We start from the raw sequence: 22,744 nt of genomic DNA, 5'->3' as shown, positions 1-22,744 counted from the left end.
ATATAATTATACATATATTTGTATTAAATATATAAAATTTTAAGTTTTTTAATAGATTTATTACTTTATGTTGTATTTTGGTAATTAATCATTTATATTAGGTGTAGTAAAAAGAAATCCATTATTTTTGCATGAAATTGAATGGAAAAATAATGGATTTCTTTTTACTACACCTAATATAAGATTATTTTCGCAAAAAGAATCACTGGTTGACTTTTATGCTCCTTTTTGAATTAATTTTTTTACTTTGAGTTTTACTAAAGTGATAAGCTAAACGCAATATTAAAAAATAACAAAAATAACAAAAATTAAAGTTTTTGTATTTTAAAAAACTATGATCATCTTATCGAAGTTTACCCTAAAAGTTCGGTAAATTTCAACAATCAATATAGATTCAGTACCGTTAATGATATAACATAAGCTTCGTGTAAAGCTTAATTACCGATCGAACAGTTCGCACTTTTATAATCTTCTTAATCCGCGAGATTTATGTGTAATCGAATCTATAATTTCTTTTTTCTTTCTTTTGCATTGTTTTCTCACTGTGTTGTTATATTGTTGTGTATATTAACGCTATAAAATCGGAGGTAGGTATTTTAAATAAAAGTTTGGTCAGCGTGAATGCACGTATCGAGGACGTCGTTGAAATTTTCCGAAATTGAAACCGCACAGTATGACGCCAATTCGAGTCGCAATATACTATCGCTTGATACAGATATATTCATAGACGAATGGAGATGAAAGCCAGAAACATGAATTCTCGTGGAATTTTCGGATACGATGGAATTTACGTCAATATCGTACACAGATCAAAAAAGCTAAAAGAAACAATAAACGTGTTCACCGACGAGGTCATCACCGATAAATTCGCCAAATGGAAACTTTCGTGGAAGACTAAAAACAAGAACATTTAGTGTATGTTTAGTAGATCCATTCTGTTAATTTAAGTTCCGATTTCGCGAAATATGATATACTCGGGAGTTCTTAAATTCTCATAAAAAATGTTTCACAAAAATACTTAATTTTATTGTCTATAATTAATTTTAATTAATTAATTTTATATTGCTTCCGATATTTTGTAAGATAGATTTATAAAATAATTTTTATCTTTAATCATATGTATATATACAATCCTTTTATAGAATTTAAAGATCGTATAACGATACGATCTTTCTCATAAAGATCGTATTGTTAAATTTCTGGATCTTTCTATAGAAAGATAACTGCGTAGCATACTACTTTAACATAACAGCTACTTTTAGACAAAGATGTTTTTGCAGAATTAAATCAAAATTTCCAGTACTATTTGTCTTCTTGGATGTCTATCTTTCAATTAAATATTACGAAACTATCTGTCTAGTTGGAGAACCGGTAAATCTTGTTATTTATACAAAGCAACATTCACCCGATAACTTCGACCGGTTGAAGCGCCGTACCTAATCCTTTCCAAGAGTTATTTAAAACTTGGCAGATGATTATAATTTATACTTTATTTTTAACAAGAAAGAATGACATGTGTAATCCGTGTTATATATCGGTTTTGATATCAAATTTTGATATAAAACTTTTAGAAAATCGGCACAGTCATTAATAATTATACATATTGCCCGATTTTAATACGCTTACTGCGTTAGTTATTACACAAATTCTCTGAAAATTCATTCTTTATCTCATAACTAAATAAAGCTTTTGCAATTATCCAGCTAATCAAGCAATAATCATATTAAAACCTAGTAATTATCGTATTAATCGCATTAAAATCGTGCAATATATATTTATCAACTTACCATTAATACATAATCGTTCTGTTTTTCTATTTTGCGGTCATATAATTGATGTATAACACGGATTACACGTGCCGCTCTCTCGTTGGGCTGATTAATGATCATATAGTTGAATAAATCTCGTTTCTATTGGGACTCGTAACCAGTTTAGCATCGGTACATGAGTACCATCCCAGTTCACAAATCCTACCAAAATATCGCATTGCCATTTGCTTTGACATTTGCCAAAGATCTTTGTAGGTGCGGTTAATTCGGATTAAACTTTAGGGATGTAAGATAGCGCAAATTAATTGCATATCATTTCAGTAGTAGACGTTTGTAATCTTGTAGGAACATTTGCCTTAGATAGATGTAAAGTATGATATAATCGCGTTTCAAGCATTCTCATAATCAGACAAATAGAAAGTAATTATCTAATTGATATTAAATATATTCGTCTATTTATAAAGGTCCGTTCGCGTTGCTCTTTGCACTCAGCATCTTCACTTTCTCTTTTTTCAACATCCGAATATTATATATTTATTTCGTAAGCATGATGTAAAAAGAAAAGTACAACATTGTGCATAAAGGCAATAGCAATACTGAAAGCAACCAATTAAATTTGCCCCAAAATACATTTCCTGCGTATACTGAAAGAAAAATGTCGAAGTATTGCAAAACAAACGATGTTTTCTTTGATGTTTATTATAAAAAAAATTTAATTATGATGATGAAACATACATTTCTGTGAAATATATCTTATTAATTATAAAAAAATAAAATAGATGTTATATTTATTTCCTAGAAATAAAATTTTGTCACATTATATGTATTTAAATAAAAATTTATTTCATAAATAAATACGTTTTTCACAAATAAATTTTTAAGTATCTTTTTCTCAGTATAGCGCTTGCATACTGGAACAGTTAATCAAATTTAACTCTAAATTCACTCACCAACTGCGCATCCATCATGGGAATGAAAGATTTCATTTTTACATCATGGTTTTAAGTGCAAAAGTTTTTGAAGATTTCTTGCAACGCAAACAAATAATATTATACATGTATTCATTTTTATTTAAGAGCAAATAATTATTTAAATTATTCGAAAATTTCTATTTGTAAATATTTCCTTTTATAAATTTTCATTTTTTTTCTTCTTTCTTTCTCTCTCTTTTTTCGTGACGCTCCAATTATTTTTTTACGTTTCAAATGAGGATTTGAGTTAAAGACATAACATTGCAAAGCAAAATAATGCAACAATATAATAGTTTGATATAATTACGATTGTTCTCATGCAATGTATATTTTTGCTTCGAAGAAATTAACTTCGTTTTTATATTTTTTATATTTTTGAAATATATAAATGACGCCCCGTTTAATTTTACGATTTAGGAAATCGTAATCCAGCTGCGATACCGCGTGGTGCATACAATATATTCTCATACCGAGCGGAACGCAAAATGCGGTGACGTTAAAGGTCAAAGGCTTACCTTGCCGAGTTCATCCTCATGCGGCGTTTCCACCCCGTGGAGTGGCACACGTTCCCCGGTGAAACTGTTAGTGTGTGTCAACGGTCGTTTTACGCCGCTAATGTGCGACATAGCGGCGGGGCCTCTTTGTGCACGGTCCTTCTTCTTCGCCGCCCGTACATCGGCGCTACCCGCTGCGGCGACCGCATCCTCGATTCGTAAAGACGGCAAATCCAGCTCCTGCTGCTTATCTGTCAGGCAGTAAAAAGTAACATGGATAAAACTTGGGGATTAATTAATCGGCATTGAATAAGGTGAAAGGCACTGATATATGGGTAAGATTACGCATTTGGAGTATTGCTTGATTGTGATTCGTGAAGGCATGTCCTTACAATTTTCTCTCGCGTCATTTTGCTAGAACTTTTTTTTGCTAGAGAAAAAAGTTATCCCGTCGTTAACTTTCGATAATTCGATTTCCATCGAGCGAAACTCGTTAGGAAACTACTTAATGAAATCAGCGCAACATAAACGAATTTTACAGAGAAACGATGCAAGAGGGTTATTCTATCAGGGTAGTTCGAAAACGAGTTCGAAAAGTTCTCTGATAAAGAACACACATGATTTTTGGCAATTTTTTAAATTTTTCAACTCAGTACTCCCCTTTCAACTCAGTTTCATTCAACATTTATTCCAATGATATTTTAATTTTTTTCTGTATAATACGATTTTTCTTTAAAGTAAACCTTTAAAATAAAGTTTTTAGATTTATCGATTATAGTTTTTTTGCGAATCATTTCTTCATTTGAAAAGAAGAAAAAGTCATTAGGGACTAAATCTGGTAAATAGTGCAGAACTAATTCAGAAACAATTCATGCATTTCATCCAATTTTTGGAACCAAAAATTGGAATCAAAGGTGACTCGAAAGGAAGTGGAAACCCAAAAGTTAATCGTTTTACACAATTGAAACAAAGAAACTAATAGCTGGTTGAAATGTTAATAGTAGTCCTGTATAGAATCAAACTTGTCTAAAATTATAGCAGTTTAATATTTGTGACGTCATTTCTGTATAAGGCCGAGAACTTTTCAAACAACTGATATTAAAGGCAGATGATTTGTCGATGCAATGATTTCATGCCAAGAAATCATATCTTTTACATCTTTCTTTTTTCTGAGACGTTTTTACATACAAAGGAATCGGACGCAATTCCTCACCGATTATAAACCTTGTACACAAAACGAGCTAACCAGAATGAATGGTCACGGCGATACCGGCTACGGTCTTTCAAGGGCTTTTAATGCGTAAGAGCACCCATAAACTTGCTTCCGGCGATGACCTCGTTAGACGTAGTCTCGCAAATTTCTTTTCATTCGTTTTCTCCATCATCCGCGAAAACGCAGTATTTACTTTAAAGAAGAAGGGGAACGATATACGTCTTATAATTCTTATTCTTCTCACGAACTTAATAATTTGTAACTCGCTTTTTTCACATTATAATAATTTTAATAAGCAAAAGAATTACGTTCGACTTACCAAGGAAGGTGCTGCAGATATATTCCGAGATCTGATTTCCAGACTTGGACGATTCCGAGAAATGCGACAGCTCCTTGTTCAGCATTCGTTTGAACTGTAAAAACAAAAAATAAGGTCGTTAGCAAAGAGATTGAGGAGAGCAATCGGGTAATATAACGTTCGTTTCTGTTCTACGAATCGATAAATTATCGTGGTAACATATGTACATATAATGTACTATTAACTGGAATCATAAATGAGCTTACAACAAAATTATCAACTTTGATTCAGAGATATTTTATACCTTCCAAGAACTACATGATTTTTATATGATTTAATACCGCCATTAAATTTACCTGAGATGGGGCAATATCTATCACTGTATCCTTTCTACTAAACTGACTCCAGATATACATTTGCCAAGGTGTCAGGAAAAAAGCCATTTTCTTGGCTTTAGAATTTTCATAGGAAAATAGATAAGGATGAAGACAGATCTCGGAAGCTAACCGTAAGCGCCGGAAAGAAGAAGGAATTGGAGTACCAAAAGAGAAATCCGGATTACAGGTATTTGCGAGGAAAACCGATGAATCTTTTCCCATAAGTCTTCTTTCATTCTCATGTATGATTCTATTATCTCGTTACGAATTTTATACCATTCGTGTACATCGCCCGTCAAAATGTCGCAGGGGACACGCGCACCGTGAGGCTCACACGAGACAAACAAAGCCAGTTCTGTCATTTGCGCTTCCCGTTCTTATCAGAGGCAGTATCACCGCGTATATCATCTTTACACAACCGTACGGCGAACGTGTGCGCGCTCACCGAGTCGGTAGATAAATGCAAATATATGTGTTTGTGCAAACATATACTTGTCGGTGCGAGCCGGAGTAATGACCTGCGGGACGGATTATTGAATAATTCCGCCATGTGGCGTAACACGCTAATTAAGCGCCCTTTGTGGTTTGATTTACAATATTTCGGCACGTGCTTCGTTTCATTGCGCATCTTATTGTCGATCGATCACACGAAAAATTCACACAACGACTATCAATTTTATAGAATCACAGATTATCTGGGACGAATTTTTCTGATTTTTCCGGCGCTTGTTTCTCGTTCGAGTCACTACGCACTTTTGAACTTTACCGTTAAACCCGTTGAACTTTACCATTTGACTCTTTTCGATGAAAATAGACGCCCTACATTTATCGGAACAACTAATATCATTATCGTGCACATGCAACCTGATTATTATTGTATATACTAGACAAGAAGAAACAAGCGCGATAAGAAGATAAAGATAGCACCTACATTGCCGTACCTTTTATCAAACTGTCAGCAGCAATTATTTTTCTTGCCTAACTTAGTTACGTTTGATAATTTAAGTACAGTAATTTGATTGATTAAAAATAAGATTACAACAAGGGCAAGAAATAAGAACATAAAAGAGGCGTGTCAAATAGACTTAGATTTCAATCCTAATCGTATTTTAATATTCATTCTTTCGATTTTTACGTATAATTTTACACCAACAACACTTCCAAACCCAGTATTATAATACTTTTTAAATAAAACTACTCGTTATCGATTCCACACGGTGATATAACGTTCTGTCATTTTACTCTCAGTGAAAACGTTTTGTTCAGACACTTCAAAGAGTCGTAGCTATTATCACAATTCGAAGGCGCGCAATTGTTTATTTTTATGAAATATCATCGTTTATTACGATGCATCTCCGAACGTCTGACATACTTCCACGACATAAAACGCAGTACTATAAAGATAAAAAAAGATTTCAAAATACTTAAATGGGTCGATGGGAAAAATTTATGTAAAAGGTGTGCTCGTATGAATATACACAAATAATAAATCGACGCACAATCGGCGTCCTTTCCTCCCACGCAATATGAACTATGCAAGCGAATGCACTTCAATCGGATATACAATAGGATTCTCTGAGTGCATCCAGGTGAAAATCGAGGTCCAATTTAACGATGAAGTGGCATGTCGGCGTGCGTTATATCGCGAAACTAACAGCTCGCACAATCTCGTTTCGAGTAGTCACGTCAAGATTTCGCGAAAGAGCAAAAGTTGCCATAAATTTAGCACTATTTGCAGACTATATATCATCCTTTGCGATAATTTCTAGTATATGCTCTAATGAGATGCTCTGTCTCTTTTCTTCTCTCTTGTTTGGAAAGTAATGTAACAAAGATACGAGATACATCTGTTGCCTTACGATTCGACTAAGGTATTAACGAGAACTTGCAAAACATCTGGAACTCGTGTGGAGATAGATGTGTCAAATCTTTGCTTTCAAATTCTAAGTCTGTCGAATCTGTAATTAAATCTTGTTTATTTGATGCAAAAGATAACGAGATAATGAGGTATTCTAGGTAATATTAAAAGTGACGCTGTTAAAATAAATAACATCACAATTGTAACGACGCAGTTAAATCTCATCGATGATAAACAGATCAAATGTACAAAACTGATGATTAATAATTATATTCGATTAGTGACTCAGATAATTTGTGAGATAAGAACGATATTAAGATATGAATTCTACGAAAAAGTATTTGTGGATAAAAAACATTACAATATTGTCTCTGCCTTTTTCAAATCTTATATGATCACGATAAAAGTCAGGATTGTGAGGCGTTTAATGTAATAATCTATATGTATATATAAAGTAAATTACATAGAAACAATATTCTTATAAATCAATCATAATATATTCATACAAAAGCAAAAATATCATATCTTATTTTAAAGATATGACATTTAAAGATTTAGTCTCGATTTGATTAAATTTGTATTTATATAAGATTTTTGATTAAGTAAGTCTTGAATTCAATGAAAAGTAATACTTGTAATCAAAACAAATTTAAATCAAGGCTAAAATCTTTGAAGCAAGATTATAACATTTTTATATATGAACATTATGATTAATTTAAGAACAGTCTTTTTCCTGTGTATGTTTTACCTGTTGTCTATATAAACAATTTATGTATTACCGAAACCTGTGCTTTGTCGTTGCACTAAAGTTTCTGTTTATAAATTTTTGTTTAGTAATATTAAAGTCAGATATATTAATATTCATAAAACTCAATTACTTCTTTTTGTATTGCGTTATCCAATTTATAATAATTTACATATTTTACATTACTTATATATTGTCTATATGAAAAAGATGGTGTAAATTTAATGTAAACAATACGTAAAATTCTGTGTAAACGTAATCTTGAAATACTGCACAACCTTGAATAAGTGGGCTAATGCGATAACATCGCTGTATTTATTTAAGACTATCTTTTTTCCATAATTATCATTGAACTTTTATTGAAATGTCGCAGAAGGTCAAGACTGCGTCGTCGCACCTTAATATTTGATGTACGCAATTTTTATTAATCATTCGTGGTATAATAATTGAGCCATTGTCTCTCGTATGATTCATTTTCTACGTTCGAAATCTCATCGAGCTGTACATACTAATCTCATAATTCCTTACTAATCTCAGATTACCGATCATTAATCATTTAAACTACTAAATCATCAACACTACATCCTAAAATTCGTCGTTAGCAAACTCTTTCTCTTCTTCCTTCTAAGCTTTCATAAAACTTTCTCTCTTCTATGTAGTAGACTCTCTGTGATCACAAAGTTAGATAAAGGTGAAACCCTTGCTATATTATGAAAATGGGACATCAATTCTCCAGAAACATTAATTAACAGTTTGAGCAAGTATGTTACGTTAAACGACCTTACATAACAAGCGCGTTTAAATATCTTTCATCCGGGTATTCGCAATTAGAAACGGACATACTATTAGGAAATTCGTGGAAACATGTCTCAGTACTGTGTGTTTGCGCGACGGGGATAAAACTACAAGCCGTCTACACAATCGTCTCGTCATTATGACGCGCATATGAGTTAGCATTATTATAAACTCGGCGAGATTGCTTGACCCCGCGATATATTTTTATCTATCAATATCCGAAGTTTAGCGACTGTATACTGTTAAGTCTATAGTATCAAATTTAACCTAACGTGAGTCTCTACTGCTCCTACTAAATATATTGTTATTTTTTATCAAAACGATAGTTAAATTTGACACTATATAGTAAATTGACACTGTATAATGTCAAATATAACCATTGTTTTAGTAAAATACATTTAGTAGGAGCAGTGGTGATTCACGTTAAGTTAAATTTGATACTACAGGTTTAACAGTGATATAATAGATTATTCGATCTTTCAATTGCGCAATTTATTTATAGCATGCACCGATATCTTTCTCAAACAAAGTTCAAAGACGATTTCTTGAGAACTTAATCAATCAACCTTTGCCGATAAATTTATTCAGATAAATTGCTACTGCGCGATCGGATTCTGCGTCAACTACTTGTTCAATTTGCTAATCGATATCCTATCGCCATTTTACCAAGATAATAATATTTCAAGAGTTCTCGTGAGATAAGCTCTTTTCAGAAAACTCTTTCGAATGACGATAAAGCTGTTTCAAAGTATTGACAAGTTTGACAAGTTAGGCAGAAGATACGTAAGATCAATGATAACGCGATCTATAATTGAACAATGAGTGTACCTGTTATCGTACGACACGCTTCCTATCGTTCTTCGCACGATTGTTCAATAATTTAGAAATCAGGTCAGATGATTCAGATGAAAATGTGTCGCTGGATAGTGTCATCCGTTAACCTCGCGACATTCTATTGGTTGCGACAACGGTAGTAAACGAATGTCCTCGTGCGATCGATCGTCTTTTGAAATCGTGGCGCTTTTATTTGCCCAATTTAACGTGGCAGATGGCCATGTTGAAATCTAACGAAGATTCGAGTTGATAAAATCGGATATCGTAGATACACAATAACATATTGTGTTTTCTCTTATATCACTTATATATATGCCCCCCCCCTCCCTCCCCCCCTCTCTCTCTCTCTCTGACTTAATTAATCAACTTCCTTTTAAATTAATAGCCATTGTAATTCGAGATTAGTAAATATGCGTTAAATTAATATAATATAATTATCAATATGTAATTTAATTTTTGTAAAAATTAAATTAAAAATCAATAAACCACGATTTTATTTCAGCATCGGAAAATAGATCAAACAAAATTTTTGCTGTTCTGAAGCTTATTTTACATTTTATTATTATCCTATATATTCGTATATGTTTATTTCTATTCACGTCGTTTATACTACGTAGTAGAAACGCTACGTATGTTGTCTGTATCGCTTCGCATTTCCGAAATTAATCAGGACGTATATACTATATATATAAATTTAATCCCTTGAGAGAAGTCAATATCTATTAAGATACGTCATTTCGATTAGGATACAAACATAATCCTCAAATTACCTGCACTGCCATGATGCTGGCTAAAGCCGTGAGATCCGCCAGGGTCCTCAGGTAATTGAAATACCTAACGGACTCGTCCATTTTATCTGTTTCCACCTCGCCACTTGTCATGTGTACCATCGTACCGGTTTGTTCCGAAGTCAGACTGCAGTCTGACTTCCCACCTGAAAGAGCTTTCCCGTCGAGGGAAACTCCGGACGAAAGAATGTACGCGGATTTCCCACGTGACAAATATAACAAGAGACAAATATAACAAGAGAATACCAACTTTCAACACGAATTGTCAAACTCCACGATCGCGGACTGACGAACAAATCTTTTGACGAAACTCGAAGAATTCTCTCCGCAAGGAAGAATTACGCGTATCGCGAATTATCGGTGAACTGCTCCAGTTCCGAGTTCCCGGAGGCGCGAGTTCGATGACCGACGATTCGGAGCGTGACAGAGCGGAAAGTTGTGACGGACGAGCACTTTTTACGTGATTCACCAACTCACTCGTGGACGCCTGCGAGCAGCACCGCAGCTGCTGCTGCTACCGAGCCACCCGACTGCTGAGAGTGCTAAGTGTGATCTACGTGCCTGAATCGCAGCGGCCAGGCTTTTTATCTCGACAGCGGCTGGTTGGCTATCTCTGTCCCTGTCATTTGCGTTTCGCTTCTTCCATCCTTTCCATCTCACGCGTGCCGCTCTCTCTCTCTCTCTCTCTCTCTCTCTCTCTCTCTCTCTCTCTCTCTCTCTCTCTCTCTCTTCACTCCACTTTGGCACGGGGAGAGGCGCGCAGTGAGAGACGATTCGTGAAACCGAATGCATCGCAAACTGATACATAAGCGATGCTTGACGCTCGTATTGCTCCCGTATTTATCTCACATGCGACGAATGTAAATTCTAAAAGGCTCTAACGTCTTGTCGCGACAACAGTCAATGTTAATTAGTTCTAGCATTTTGCATTGCCCGTTTCTAGATTGTAATCTTATCTATGACGCAGAGCATGAAAATTTATTTAATTAAAGTTACCTGAAACCTTAAGCTACCTGGCTGTTGGCTACGGCCTGATACCTTCGAAATTCTCACAAGATTTCTGTGGCTGGTATAATTAAACTTAAGTTAATTAAATTTTGTAGATTTTGGAATTTGTAATTTGTTATATTTCATTTTTGATGAGTTTATCTTAAGCTATTATATAATTTCGAGAGTTAATGTCGCTGCTTCGATGAAATGCATCTGTTTCTTCGAATAAATAATTCATATTTAGTGGTGGATTGGAAGCAAAGCATTGTCCACACACTTAAACTTTCCAAAAAGAAAATATAATACATACATCCGTAGAATAGAGAACCTCATGTGAGCTTTCAAAGATCCTCTCATTACTGTGAAATTCCTCCTGTTACGCAAAGAGGAGTATAGTTTCGAGAAATTAGATACTTAATATCTAATCCCCCTAATTCACATCTTATTGCAATCTCTTGATGCACAGAGAACACACCAAAATAGTTTCGCGTAAGCAGTTTAAACAAGCTATTAATAGTCACACGCCAAATTAATAAAACCTTAAATCACAATAAAAGAATTTGTTTTGTTCTATTAATTCAGTTCATTCAAATTAAAAATGAAAAAATATAAGAAGTTTGTAATATTCTAAATTCGTGTGCATTCATTTAAATATATTTAAATCACTTTGAACTGCTCTTATTCGTTCTACTTCTTGGAGATCGCTTACAATGAGTCCGCGAGATAAATTTGGATTTACAACGAATTCGAAGCGGACAGCGCAGCCCAACACTTATCTCGTCGCCTATGTTTCAAAAGATGAAATTTTACTTAGAAGAGAATTACGTTGAAATCTATTTTCTCCTTGTATTTAATGTTGCTCAATTCTAAGATTATAATTGGAAAAATGTTTCCTCATCAAAAAGAAAAAAAAACTTTTAAAAAAAAAAATATCTCGTTTTTATACTTCAAATATAATTGATATTTCCTTCTCTCATGAGAATCTTTTATTTTCGCTTTGTGGAAACTGACATTCGATTAATAGGAATTAATAGTATAAAATAAGCAAAAAAATATTTTAACGAACTTTGCGGATAACAATATCCGATGACGTTTGAAAATCTCATTAAAAAATGCGATATTTCAGTGTGCATGAGTTGCGTCGATAATTAGTAATTAATTTAGAACCACAGCAATACGTGAGACATATGTGTCATTCAGTGGACCGTTGATTCAACCAAGAATTGCTGTCTTCGTCATGCTATATCCAATTTTGCTGCGCATGTTTTGCTGACTTTTATTACGATGCGATAAAAACTGGCTTTGCGTATTGCTTCCAAAATTTTACATACGTATATTGATTTAAGCAGTTGACGATGACAAATCTACAGTGTACATTATTGTACACGTAAGCGAGGTTATATATGACGCGATTAAGATTTGACGACATAAAAGATATCGTTAAACATGCACGTCATCCTTTGTTCCGCGATTGAGAGTCATAAATCATTCAGTGACAAATATTTAATTAATCTATCATTAAAAATATGACGTGTAATTTCATGTAATTTTTTTGCGCACATTTGACGCTTCATGTTACAATACAATATATATTCAGACAACTGACAGTGTCGGATATTACAATATGTATACGTTTATTATTACATTATTATCAATTAAAAATATATACTTATCAAGTCATCATTATATACGGAACCGTTATCTTTCTCTCACGAAAAAGCAATACGTAATGTACCAAAGATACAGATATCCGTATTACGTTTTTATCATGAACACACGTTTCTCAAATATTCGCGATGCCGTGGAGTTTGTTTGAAGTATTCGCAAAAGAGTTCGAGAAAGACCGGAAGAACGTCAGCAGATCTAAACCTATATACATGAATTTAGATTCAGTAAGTCCGCTTGCGTTTTACTGCTTGATTATTTGTCATGGACGAAAACTTTTTCTTTTTTTATATCACAGTTGCGTTCATCTCAAGCAATAATACTTGAAAGATAAATGAACTTCCTGGACATTTAGACAAATTCAAGAAAATATCTTTTTATACATGTAGAAAGTCGAATTTCTTACTTAAATTTCTCGTGAAATGCAAAACGGAAAGAAAAATGTATAACTCTTGAAAAATCAAATATTTATTATTAATATTGACGTATCAATATTGAAATATCATTTATTATATTACATTTTCGTTGATTGCGTTAGTTTCATTTCATTAGGTTCGATCCCATCGATGTAAGATTAAACTTAATCTCGGTTTATTACTTTTTCTAATTCTTAGAATTTTTAGAATTTGAAAAAGCTAAGAACAAATTGAACCGATTAAAGTTAATCTTACATTGATAGAATGGAACCGGACCATAAAACGTCGTAGTGTTCATTGAAAAAACAATTTTTGATATTTGAAACTATAATTACATGTTACCATGATTGTGATTATTACTACTATAATGTCATTAATAACTGTACATATATATATATATATATAGTTGGCAACTGAAAATGATTATTATAGATAAATTGTAATCATATTTATAATAATAATAATTGTCAACCATATTTGTTGATAGAGAGAATTATATACACATAGTAATTATTAACATCATAGCAGTAAACATAAATATGATGTAATTGTAGTCACAAATAGCAAAAATTTTTTCCTGGCAACAGAAATACAATCATGAAAGTTGTTATCATCCTCTAAATTTTCTGAAACAAGAATATATGCATACGTTCTTTCAGTGTTTCTTCCAGAAACACGTTGTGTGAACTTCGTATATTCTGAAAAAACAAATATAGTAGTCATCTCTCCGCGTTACAACGAACTCTTATTAAAAATAGAGTCTTCGCAGGAACGCTATCGCCCACTTCGTGCGAAGTGACCGCGCAAAAGTGACAGTAAGTTTGCAAGCGATAATAATGCCTCCCACATTATATGCTCGTTTGCTCACCCTGTGCTCGATACGCATGTATTCGCGGTTTACCGCGCAAACAAACAACGTGTCCTATAACTATAAGGGAAGCACGATCGATGTACCTAACGCCTCAGTGACGAAAAACTTGAATGTCCGCGAGAAGTGATCGGATTATCGATCGTTGCAAAGCCGATGCATGTGGGCCGTCAGAAATAGCCTAGTTCCTCCTAACAGATACAAGAAGGTCACGGTAATGAACTATTTTACTTATTTTTACGCTCCTTTTCTTATCCAGTTATCGTTAAAATCTACTCTATCGTCGATGTATTTTAATGCGAAAATTATTTACAATTATGATATAGATATGTATATATACGATCTACAGAATTAACAGTCTAAGATAATTGTTCCTATTAATGTGTCTATCCCTATTAGTGCCTTTTTATTTAAATAAGCCATAAAAAGAATTAGTATAAATAAATAGGAAGAGGTTTTTTTAAGCTAAATTGTTAATGTATACAATAACAAAGATAATATTCTATTTTTTAACTATTAAAGTATAGTAAATGTGTTTCGAAAGATACACATCACAAATGTGAATCCAATAATACCGCAGAATTTTAAACTTGTCAATATTATATAATATGTATTAGAATTGAAAGTGTTGTTTTACGACTTATATGAGTGTACATCAAAATTGCAAGTATAATTAAAACCTAATGATTTATGCAATATTAAATAATCAATTTATTTCAATCTATTTTAGTAACTATATGTTAAGATCAGTCAAATGCAGATAGGTATACTAATAGGGATAAAAACATTTTCTTTACTTTTATAAAGTAAATATGCATAAAATTATAAAACATTGACATTTTTTTTAGATTAAAAACTATTATAAGAAAAAGAAATAAATAAAAAACGAATATTGATTTCAAACAGATAAAATTACAGCTACAATGTTTATAATAATTATTTCAATAACGAGCAAATTAATTTAAAGGCATATTAAAAGGAACAATTATCTTATAAGCATTAATTTCTCATTTCATTTTCATTAGTTATTTATTAGATTATTATTGGACGAAAGTACGCACATAAATGACGCGATTAAAACAATTATACCTTGCAATTAAAAAAAATTTTTTTAAAATTGTTTTTTATTAAAAAATTAAAGTCATCTTAAATTTTTGAATAGCACAATACAATTTGTTTCCATAATATTGTAGGAATCTTCAAGACGAATTCAAATCATTATTGAAATATCACTTTTATTGATCTGTATAACATTATATTTAAAAAATTGTGTTATTTAAAAAATTTAAGATGATTTTGATTTTTTTATTAAAAAAAATTCTTTTTATTTTTTTAATCTCATGTTATAGCTTGTATAAAACAGATGAATATTCACTTTTCAACTTTTTTTTAACTATCGGAAGTATCTAAAAAATCATGCAGATCGTTACGCTGAACATCCTATATAAGACTACGTCTAAAGATGAAACTCGTACATCATATTCTCTTTAGGATAAATTTTCTGCTTTCGACACATCATTCTCGGATATTCCATTACACCGTAAAACGTAGACGTTTTAATTTTCTGATCTATTAGAAAAGTGTCTTTGACGCCAAGATCAGTTACATAAAAATCTTAAAACAGTTTCAGCCGTAGCATAAATTTAAAAGAAAATTTAGAAAGCTCAGCATGTACGATTAATTTATCCGTCGACATCCTTTCAATGGAGTAATATATTTCTTTTAAGAGAGGAAGAGAGGAAAAGACACATCTTGTTAATAATTAATTTTCCTAAAAATATGAGTTCTTCTAAGCGGAAATTGTGAAGAAGAAGAAATTGAACATCATCCAATCTTCTCCATCGCGTAATATAAGTCTTTTCTAATTTCTCCTTGAAATGTATTGATCTCAATAATCTTTGCGACGAGAGAGCGCCGAAAGAATCCGTAAAGACGCGAATCTATTTCCTATATTCCTTCCTCAATGTCCGATTTCCGTTCGCTCACTGACGTGCATGCAAATTGTATTATAAATTTTGTCGACTTTAAAAGATACACAGTAAATGCGAACAATGATTTACGAAAAATATATTTCAGTTTTATAAAGTATATATTCTCTATATAGATTTTCATCCAAAGTATCTTTTTCATATTTTTCAACGCAAAGTTGTAAATATCGACAATTATTGGAACAAGGATTCAATAATCTATTTCTGAATGTATTTCAATATTTTGCTTTGCGTTTCTCGCTGTGCATTTGCAAAGACATACTGAGATGTATGAAAATTCAAGGATTATTACACCTGCGACCTTTCTTCTCTCAAGGCTTTTTTCACATGTTACGTCACTATTGACAAAAATTATTTCGTTTTCCGGTGCCGTGTTTCGCGCGACACAAATTGCCGACTTAACAGCCTTCGAGAAATGATAGACGTTCATATTCTGAGTAATGTTACGACTATGACAATTATAACGTTCATGAGACAATCACGGCGAACTTATTCGCATACCATTCTGCCTATTGTCGCGAACGTTACAATATGTTCTCCGCTCGGATAATTCTTTTTGCTTTGTACTTTTTCTGTTCTCATTGTAATATAACCGTTTTTTTTTCAACTTTTTTACGAACAAATGGGAAATTTTCCGATTGCACAATCGAATATGCACATGCTATATGTTATCCTGTCAAATGCAACAATAGGCTCGCTACGAGAATTTTGATAGTCGATATAGCAAAATAAAATCATTTATAAGCAGCGATTTATTGACCTTCTGATTTCCTTTTTAGAAAATTATTCGATCAGCCTATCTGGTAGAATTGTATAAACTTGGCGTGCGAAAGGAGCTAATATAAAGCATTGAGAAGCTGCGTGTCTGAACATCTCTATTATTGTGTTCTACTATCATCTGTTCACGAGGCGAGCACGTGCCACGAGTATCAACTACTTATTGTGTATAATGATCACTGAATGACCATCACGAGGTTCGTAAATATGGTCGGATCGCGATACATTTGACGTATATGATCACGCAATCATGTTTCTTGACGTTTCGATCAGTAATATCGCTATGAAAAGTCATATTGAATGTACAAAAAATCGTTTGATAAGGTTATTTTTACGTGGCAAAAAAATAAATATCTTGTATGTTTTTATCTCTTGCTAATAGATTTTGCAACAAATTTAATATTGTTAAAGCTTTAATTTTTTTATCTTTTTTTTACGCAAACGAAACAATTCATTTGCAACTGATAATGAAGATGCTTTTATAAATCCTTTATGCTGCACACTTTCTAATATTAATTTTAAACTTCTATCAGCGTCATTGTATATAGAAGAAAAAATTTACATAATAATCATTTAACAATAATCAACTCTAATCAATCGTAGTCAACTGTACTACCTTCATTGCCATTGCTGTTCTTATAAAACTTGTATATGTCTTCTTGTTCTATTTCTATTTAATATACTGTAAAATTATTATTAAATGTTTGATTATACATATATTAATAATTACAGCCAAGTTCCACGTGTGACGGAAAAATTTTTTGTATTTTCTACATATCGCAATAATTGTAGCTTGTTTCAAAACTTGTTCTGATAAAAAAACAAAAACCATGTGTCTGCATCACAATTATGAAATTTTCCGTATAAATTTTTCATGTTATAATGTACTATGACATGGAAAAATCGTGCAATTATCTTTACGATATTAAAAAATATTATTTTAATATCAGATTTAATTCAACTTTTTAATATTAATTATTTTTATGTCTGATCGATTCAATATAAATACATTATAAATTCCAGATAATAGAGCGTTTAAATAAAAAAAATATTTGTAGATACTTATCTAGATATTTAAGTATAATAAAGAAAATTACTTTTGGAGTGAAAATAACTTCCTGCCGGCGAATATGTGTTGTAACACTTGTAGTCCAATGAGAATTCGAGATCAAAACAGATCTTGTGACTATTTCGAAAATAGCTGCGCGATCTCGTTAGCGGTTCAAGTAGATGATTTCTTCTCGCAGCGGATTCAAAGCAACAATATTATCATAAATTAATCGCGGACCATCGCGGGACTGACACGCAGTCTCGCACAATAATTACCAATCAAGAGATAAGAACATGTATATACAAGTACATTTAGAAATTATGAATTATAATGATGATGATTAAAAGCGGCCGAAAAATAATTTATGATTCAAACTATAACTAACTCGTTCACGAAACATGTAAATGAAAGCATTTTTAATTTATTATTTATATTAGATATAGATATATTAGATATTTATATTAGATAATATATTACAAGATCAATAACTCTCTCTCTCTCTCTCTCTCTCTCTCTCTCTCTCTCTCTCTCTCTCTCTCTCTCTCTCCCTCTCTCTCCCTCTCCTCCCCCCCTCCATAAATAATTATACATATAATATACGAAATAATATTGGCAGAAAAATCAACATAATTTTAACGTCCAATATCTAATGAACGTAAAAAATACGTCGTTGTATATTAATTAAATTAGTAGAAACACGGAATTTCAATTTCTTCTCCAATTTCTTTTTTATTTATTTTTTCATTCGTCTTTATTTATTTTTGTATTCTGTCGATCCAATCGATGAATCATATTAAATTTTCCGTACGAAATCAACCATTCATCGATCAATCATTAGCATTTACTGTTAACTATTAGTTGTTTACAAATGTGAATGATATTATTGCATTATTAAATGTGTATTATTAATTGAAGCGTAACTGGGATTACTCTTGTCGCAACTGGCGGTATCGAAATATCCTTCCACGCGCATATGTATGGACAATGGTTACATCGGCATTAACTATATAGACGCTCTCCACGTGTATCTTTCACGTGCCATTATATTCTGCATTGGAACGCAGTTTCCATTAAATGGCAAGCTGTATTATACATGAATAGAGAACGGTTGAAAATAACTTTTGTCATGAAATAATGGTAATACCTACGTTGAAGCCAATTAATCGTACATTTCATTGTTTTCCGTAAATTCTTCTTATGATTTACTCAACCGCCGAGCGGCATTCCATTCAGTGCTAAGCAATGATATTTAAACACTCTTTTGTGACAAATAAATCACATACCGAGTTGTTCAATAAAATTAAAGCTAAATGGAATGTTCTATACAAACAAAAGTAACGAAAGAATAAAATATTAAAATTCAACTTTTTTTTGGTTAAAATGTAAATGAGCAAAAAAATAATGTATATAATAATATAATAAAGAAAGTAAATAAATTATACAATTCGCAATTTAACAAAATTTAATATTCTAAAAAACATCGTGGATATCTTCACGAATATAAGTATAATCAATTGTACTTTGCAAATTGATTAAAAATGAACACTGCAGATAATACATTTTTATGAGACACTTTATCAAAAAAAGAATACTGCGTGATTTTTTTCATTGCTGTATAAAACAATTCACGCATTTCGACACGCAATCTTATTGCAATAAAATTCGTTGGGTATATGAATACACTCTAGATTTATACTAACAATGAATGCAATGACAAAATCAGCGTGGAAATAGATTAATCTTTGAAATTCGATAACAAGCGTGTATAACTTGGTGCGTATAATAAAATTGAGCGGCTTTTTATAATCTTTATTTAGACACGTGCATGTATATCATACATACATACATGGCAGTGACAAAAAAAGAGCAAAAAGAGACTGTTCCTTTTCAAACATATATGTTATGCAATATTACTTTAATAGTACAATTTAATGCCATCTATTTTTTTTTTTTTTTTTAAGAGAATTTATCAATTTCAAAAACAGCAGTAGTAAAATAAACAAAACTAATACTTTATCAATAAATAAGAGATCAGCAAAAACTAAGGATTTCGAATTATGTAGGAAAGAAAAACAAGATAAAAACAGACAATAACAAATATAATATAGAGGAAAAATAAATAAGGCAAACAATGATAAAAATAACAAGCAGTTCACACAAATAGAGACGGAATTCGTTAATGCACTTACGAAGAATGGAAAAACTCGATCGATTTCCCTATTTACGTATTGCTAACTATGTTTTCTTCGTCCATGTGTATACTTATACATATTGTCGGAATTGTTTACGAGGAACGATTAATAACCATCTGCTGTATCTGCGTTGTAAGAACATCTTTCAAAAGACCCTTCTTTATTACCAGCGCAAGTAATTAAATTAATCAATGAAGCATAAATACATAAGTACAGCCATTGATTAGTCTTACCTACATGAGACCAAGAATAAGTCGCTTTTGTAATTTTCCGTTATATCCTCTCTGATTTTTTACAATCTATATGTCACAAAAGTTAACTTTATTATATGCATTTTATACTACATATTTTATAGCTTTTAAAGTTTTAAGTAATCTTCTTTATAAACTGCGTATAATTAAAATATCTTAACCTTTTATAAATATATTTTATTTGAATGAAAAAAATATTTGAATTTATTTGAAACTGACGTAAAGGCATAAATGATAAAAGTAATGCGAGAGACAAAGTCAAATTTCTAATCATAAAAAAACGATAATTTTTTTTATAATAAAAAAAAGAGCATAGGTATTTATTACTTTATCTTACACTATACATATTTGCATATTTCTGTTCTCGCGCACCTGACATCGCTTTACGCAACTTTAAAGATAATAATTAATTCATTCATGACATAAAGTCATGAATCATGCAGTGGAGACAGACAGTCTACGAGCGCGGTTTTCGAAGATAAAAAGGAGCACCCGATCATATTATCTTACATTAATTAGTTTTATCGAAAATAAAAATTAAGTGTATATCCACTAATGCATTTTTTCTTTTATGTAATTTTCATAAAGAAAAAAAGATAAATGCAGTTATTATATTACAAAAATTTGTCACAATTAGTCAAACGAATAATCGCGAAGACAAAACATCTGCAAGAATGTGATTATTTACAGAATAAATAAATAGTACATACACACATGAAAGAAAAGAGAAAAATGCTTCTTTTGTATAAAAAATATTTTTAAAAAATCAACAATAAAAGTGTAATAAAGGAAACAATAATGATTAATTAAGTGAGTATACAACTAATTAGAGAGAAAAGCCATAAACAGTATTATATATAACTGTAAGTGTGCAAGAATGTTCAATGAAGTTATAAAAGCCAAGCTTAAGGAATTAATATTTAGCAAATAATTACAAAAACTTTTGAAAATATTGAGAAAGATATTTAGAAAGATAAAATATGTCTAAAGATATATTATTTAAAGTTCAACAAATAGAACAATTGAAAGATTTTTATAAAATTCGCATTAAAACTCAAAATTTGCGGTTTTTTTGAAATGCAATATAGATAATGTCAAATTGTTCATAAAATACAAATGTTTAAAAAAACTCGAAATAATTGAAAATAGCATATATAAAACAAATTCATTGATAGAATAAATTTCATAGAACAAATTCATAAAAACTAAAACAAATGCATAACAGATTGTTAAAAAATATTTTTGTAATCTAATTATATATACTTAATTACATGCTTTTCTACAATCTTTTAAATGACACTATCATTTTGTGATAACTTTAAAAAAATTTATAAAAAATAAACTTATTTTTCCAAGCTTATTGGATAAACAGAAATAAATAATAATAATGTCGATATAAATAATAATAATGTCCACATCTATCAATGTAATTTAACTATAATCTGGGTTTAACTTACTCTTCATTTTTTTCTAATTTTTACTAACAAAATAAAATGTAAGTTAAACCGAGATTAAAGTTAATCTATATTGGTAGAAATGGACAAGAAAAAGAAGAAGAATTGATCGATTCTAACTTTCGAGTTTAAAACGGCGTACGTAGAAGAGTCGTTGAAAATTAGATTTATGACTCCTGTCGTTTGCAATTTTCCAAGAAAAGAGATTTTCAATAAGTTAAGGAGGAGCTCTAAAGTTCTCAATCAAGATTATATTTAGCCGAGTTTAAAGTATACTTTATGTAGATAAAATATACGTATGGAAAGTTTTGTGAGTGAATTGCGCAGAAATTTTTAAAGTTAAGTACAGCTATCTCTACAATCTTCAAGATTTGTAATTAATTTAGACAAATCACGTTTTAAAAAAGTATTCAGATAAGAAATATTCAAATCTGTTTTAATAATTCTCATTTTCATTTTAAATAAAATGTTGCGTATGTGATAATTATTTTTTATATTCCTTAACTTTCAAAATAATAATAAAAATTCAATAAAACTTATTCATATTCATACACGCTTCCGTGATACAATGAAACAAATATGTGTAAAAAAATATTCTATTATCCTCTTATTGATACTCAGAAATAATCTATTAAAATTATTAAATCGCTATTATTACAATTACGATTATTATAAAATTATGAATAGAATTAGAAATTCTTCTTAAAAGCATTATAAAAAGACAAAGATATGCACATGCGCATATTCACGCTCATTGACCAATCAGAATTGTTAATAAGTATATACATCATTGTTACATGGTAAATTTTAATGTGTTATGTCAAGTAAATTTTCCTTCCAGAGTTTGAATTGCATGTTAAATATAGGGTTGAGAAAGTTACTTTACAAGTAACTATACATACATATACATATATATACATATATACCAGACTGAGTATATATAATAATAT

At 31.1% G+C, this 22,744-nt stretch overlaps 1 protein-coding gene across 9 annotated transcripts in view; it reads right to left on the bottom strand.

Moving 5' to 3' along the window:
* LOC108693420 (cAMP-specific 3',5'-cyclic phosphodiesterase) overlaps nucleotides 1-22,744 on the bottom strand; it is a 173,121-nt gene that overhangs the window by 7,231 nt on the left and 143,146 nt on the right. For 8 of the 9 annotated variants that reach the window (XM_018202350.1, XM_018202345.1, XM_018202346.1 and 5 more), the window contains 2 exons: nucleotides 4,767-4,860; nucleotides 3,256-3,485 (listed from right to left, as the gene is read on the bottom strand). In XM_018202350.1, coding sequence (XP_018057839.1) covers nucleotides 3,256-3,485; nucleotides 4,767-4,860 — 324 coding nt within the window. Of the gene's footprint in view, nucleotides 1-3,255; nucleotides 3,486-4,766; nucleotides 4,861-10,124; nucleotides 10,686-22,744 lie in introns of those variants that run through there. The other variant, XM_018202352.1, reaches the window with a different exon arrangement.

This window comes from Atta colombica, unplaced genomic scaffold, assembly GCF_001594045.1.
Source record: "Atta colombica isolate Treedump-2 unplaced genomic scaffold, Acol1.0 scaffold9, whole genome shotgun sequence".
NCBI classification, from domain to species: Eukaryota; Metazoa; Arthropoda; class Insecta; order Hymenoptera; family Formicidae; genus Atta; species Atta colombica.
The sequence above is the reverse complement of the archived record's forward strand: the minus strand, read 5'-3'. Positions and strand labels throughout refer to the sequence as shown.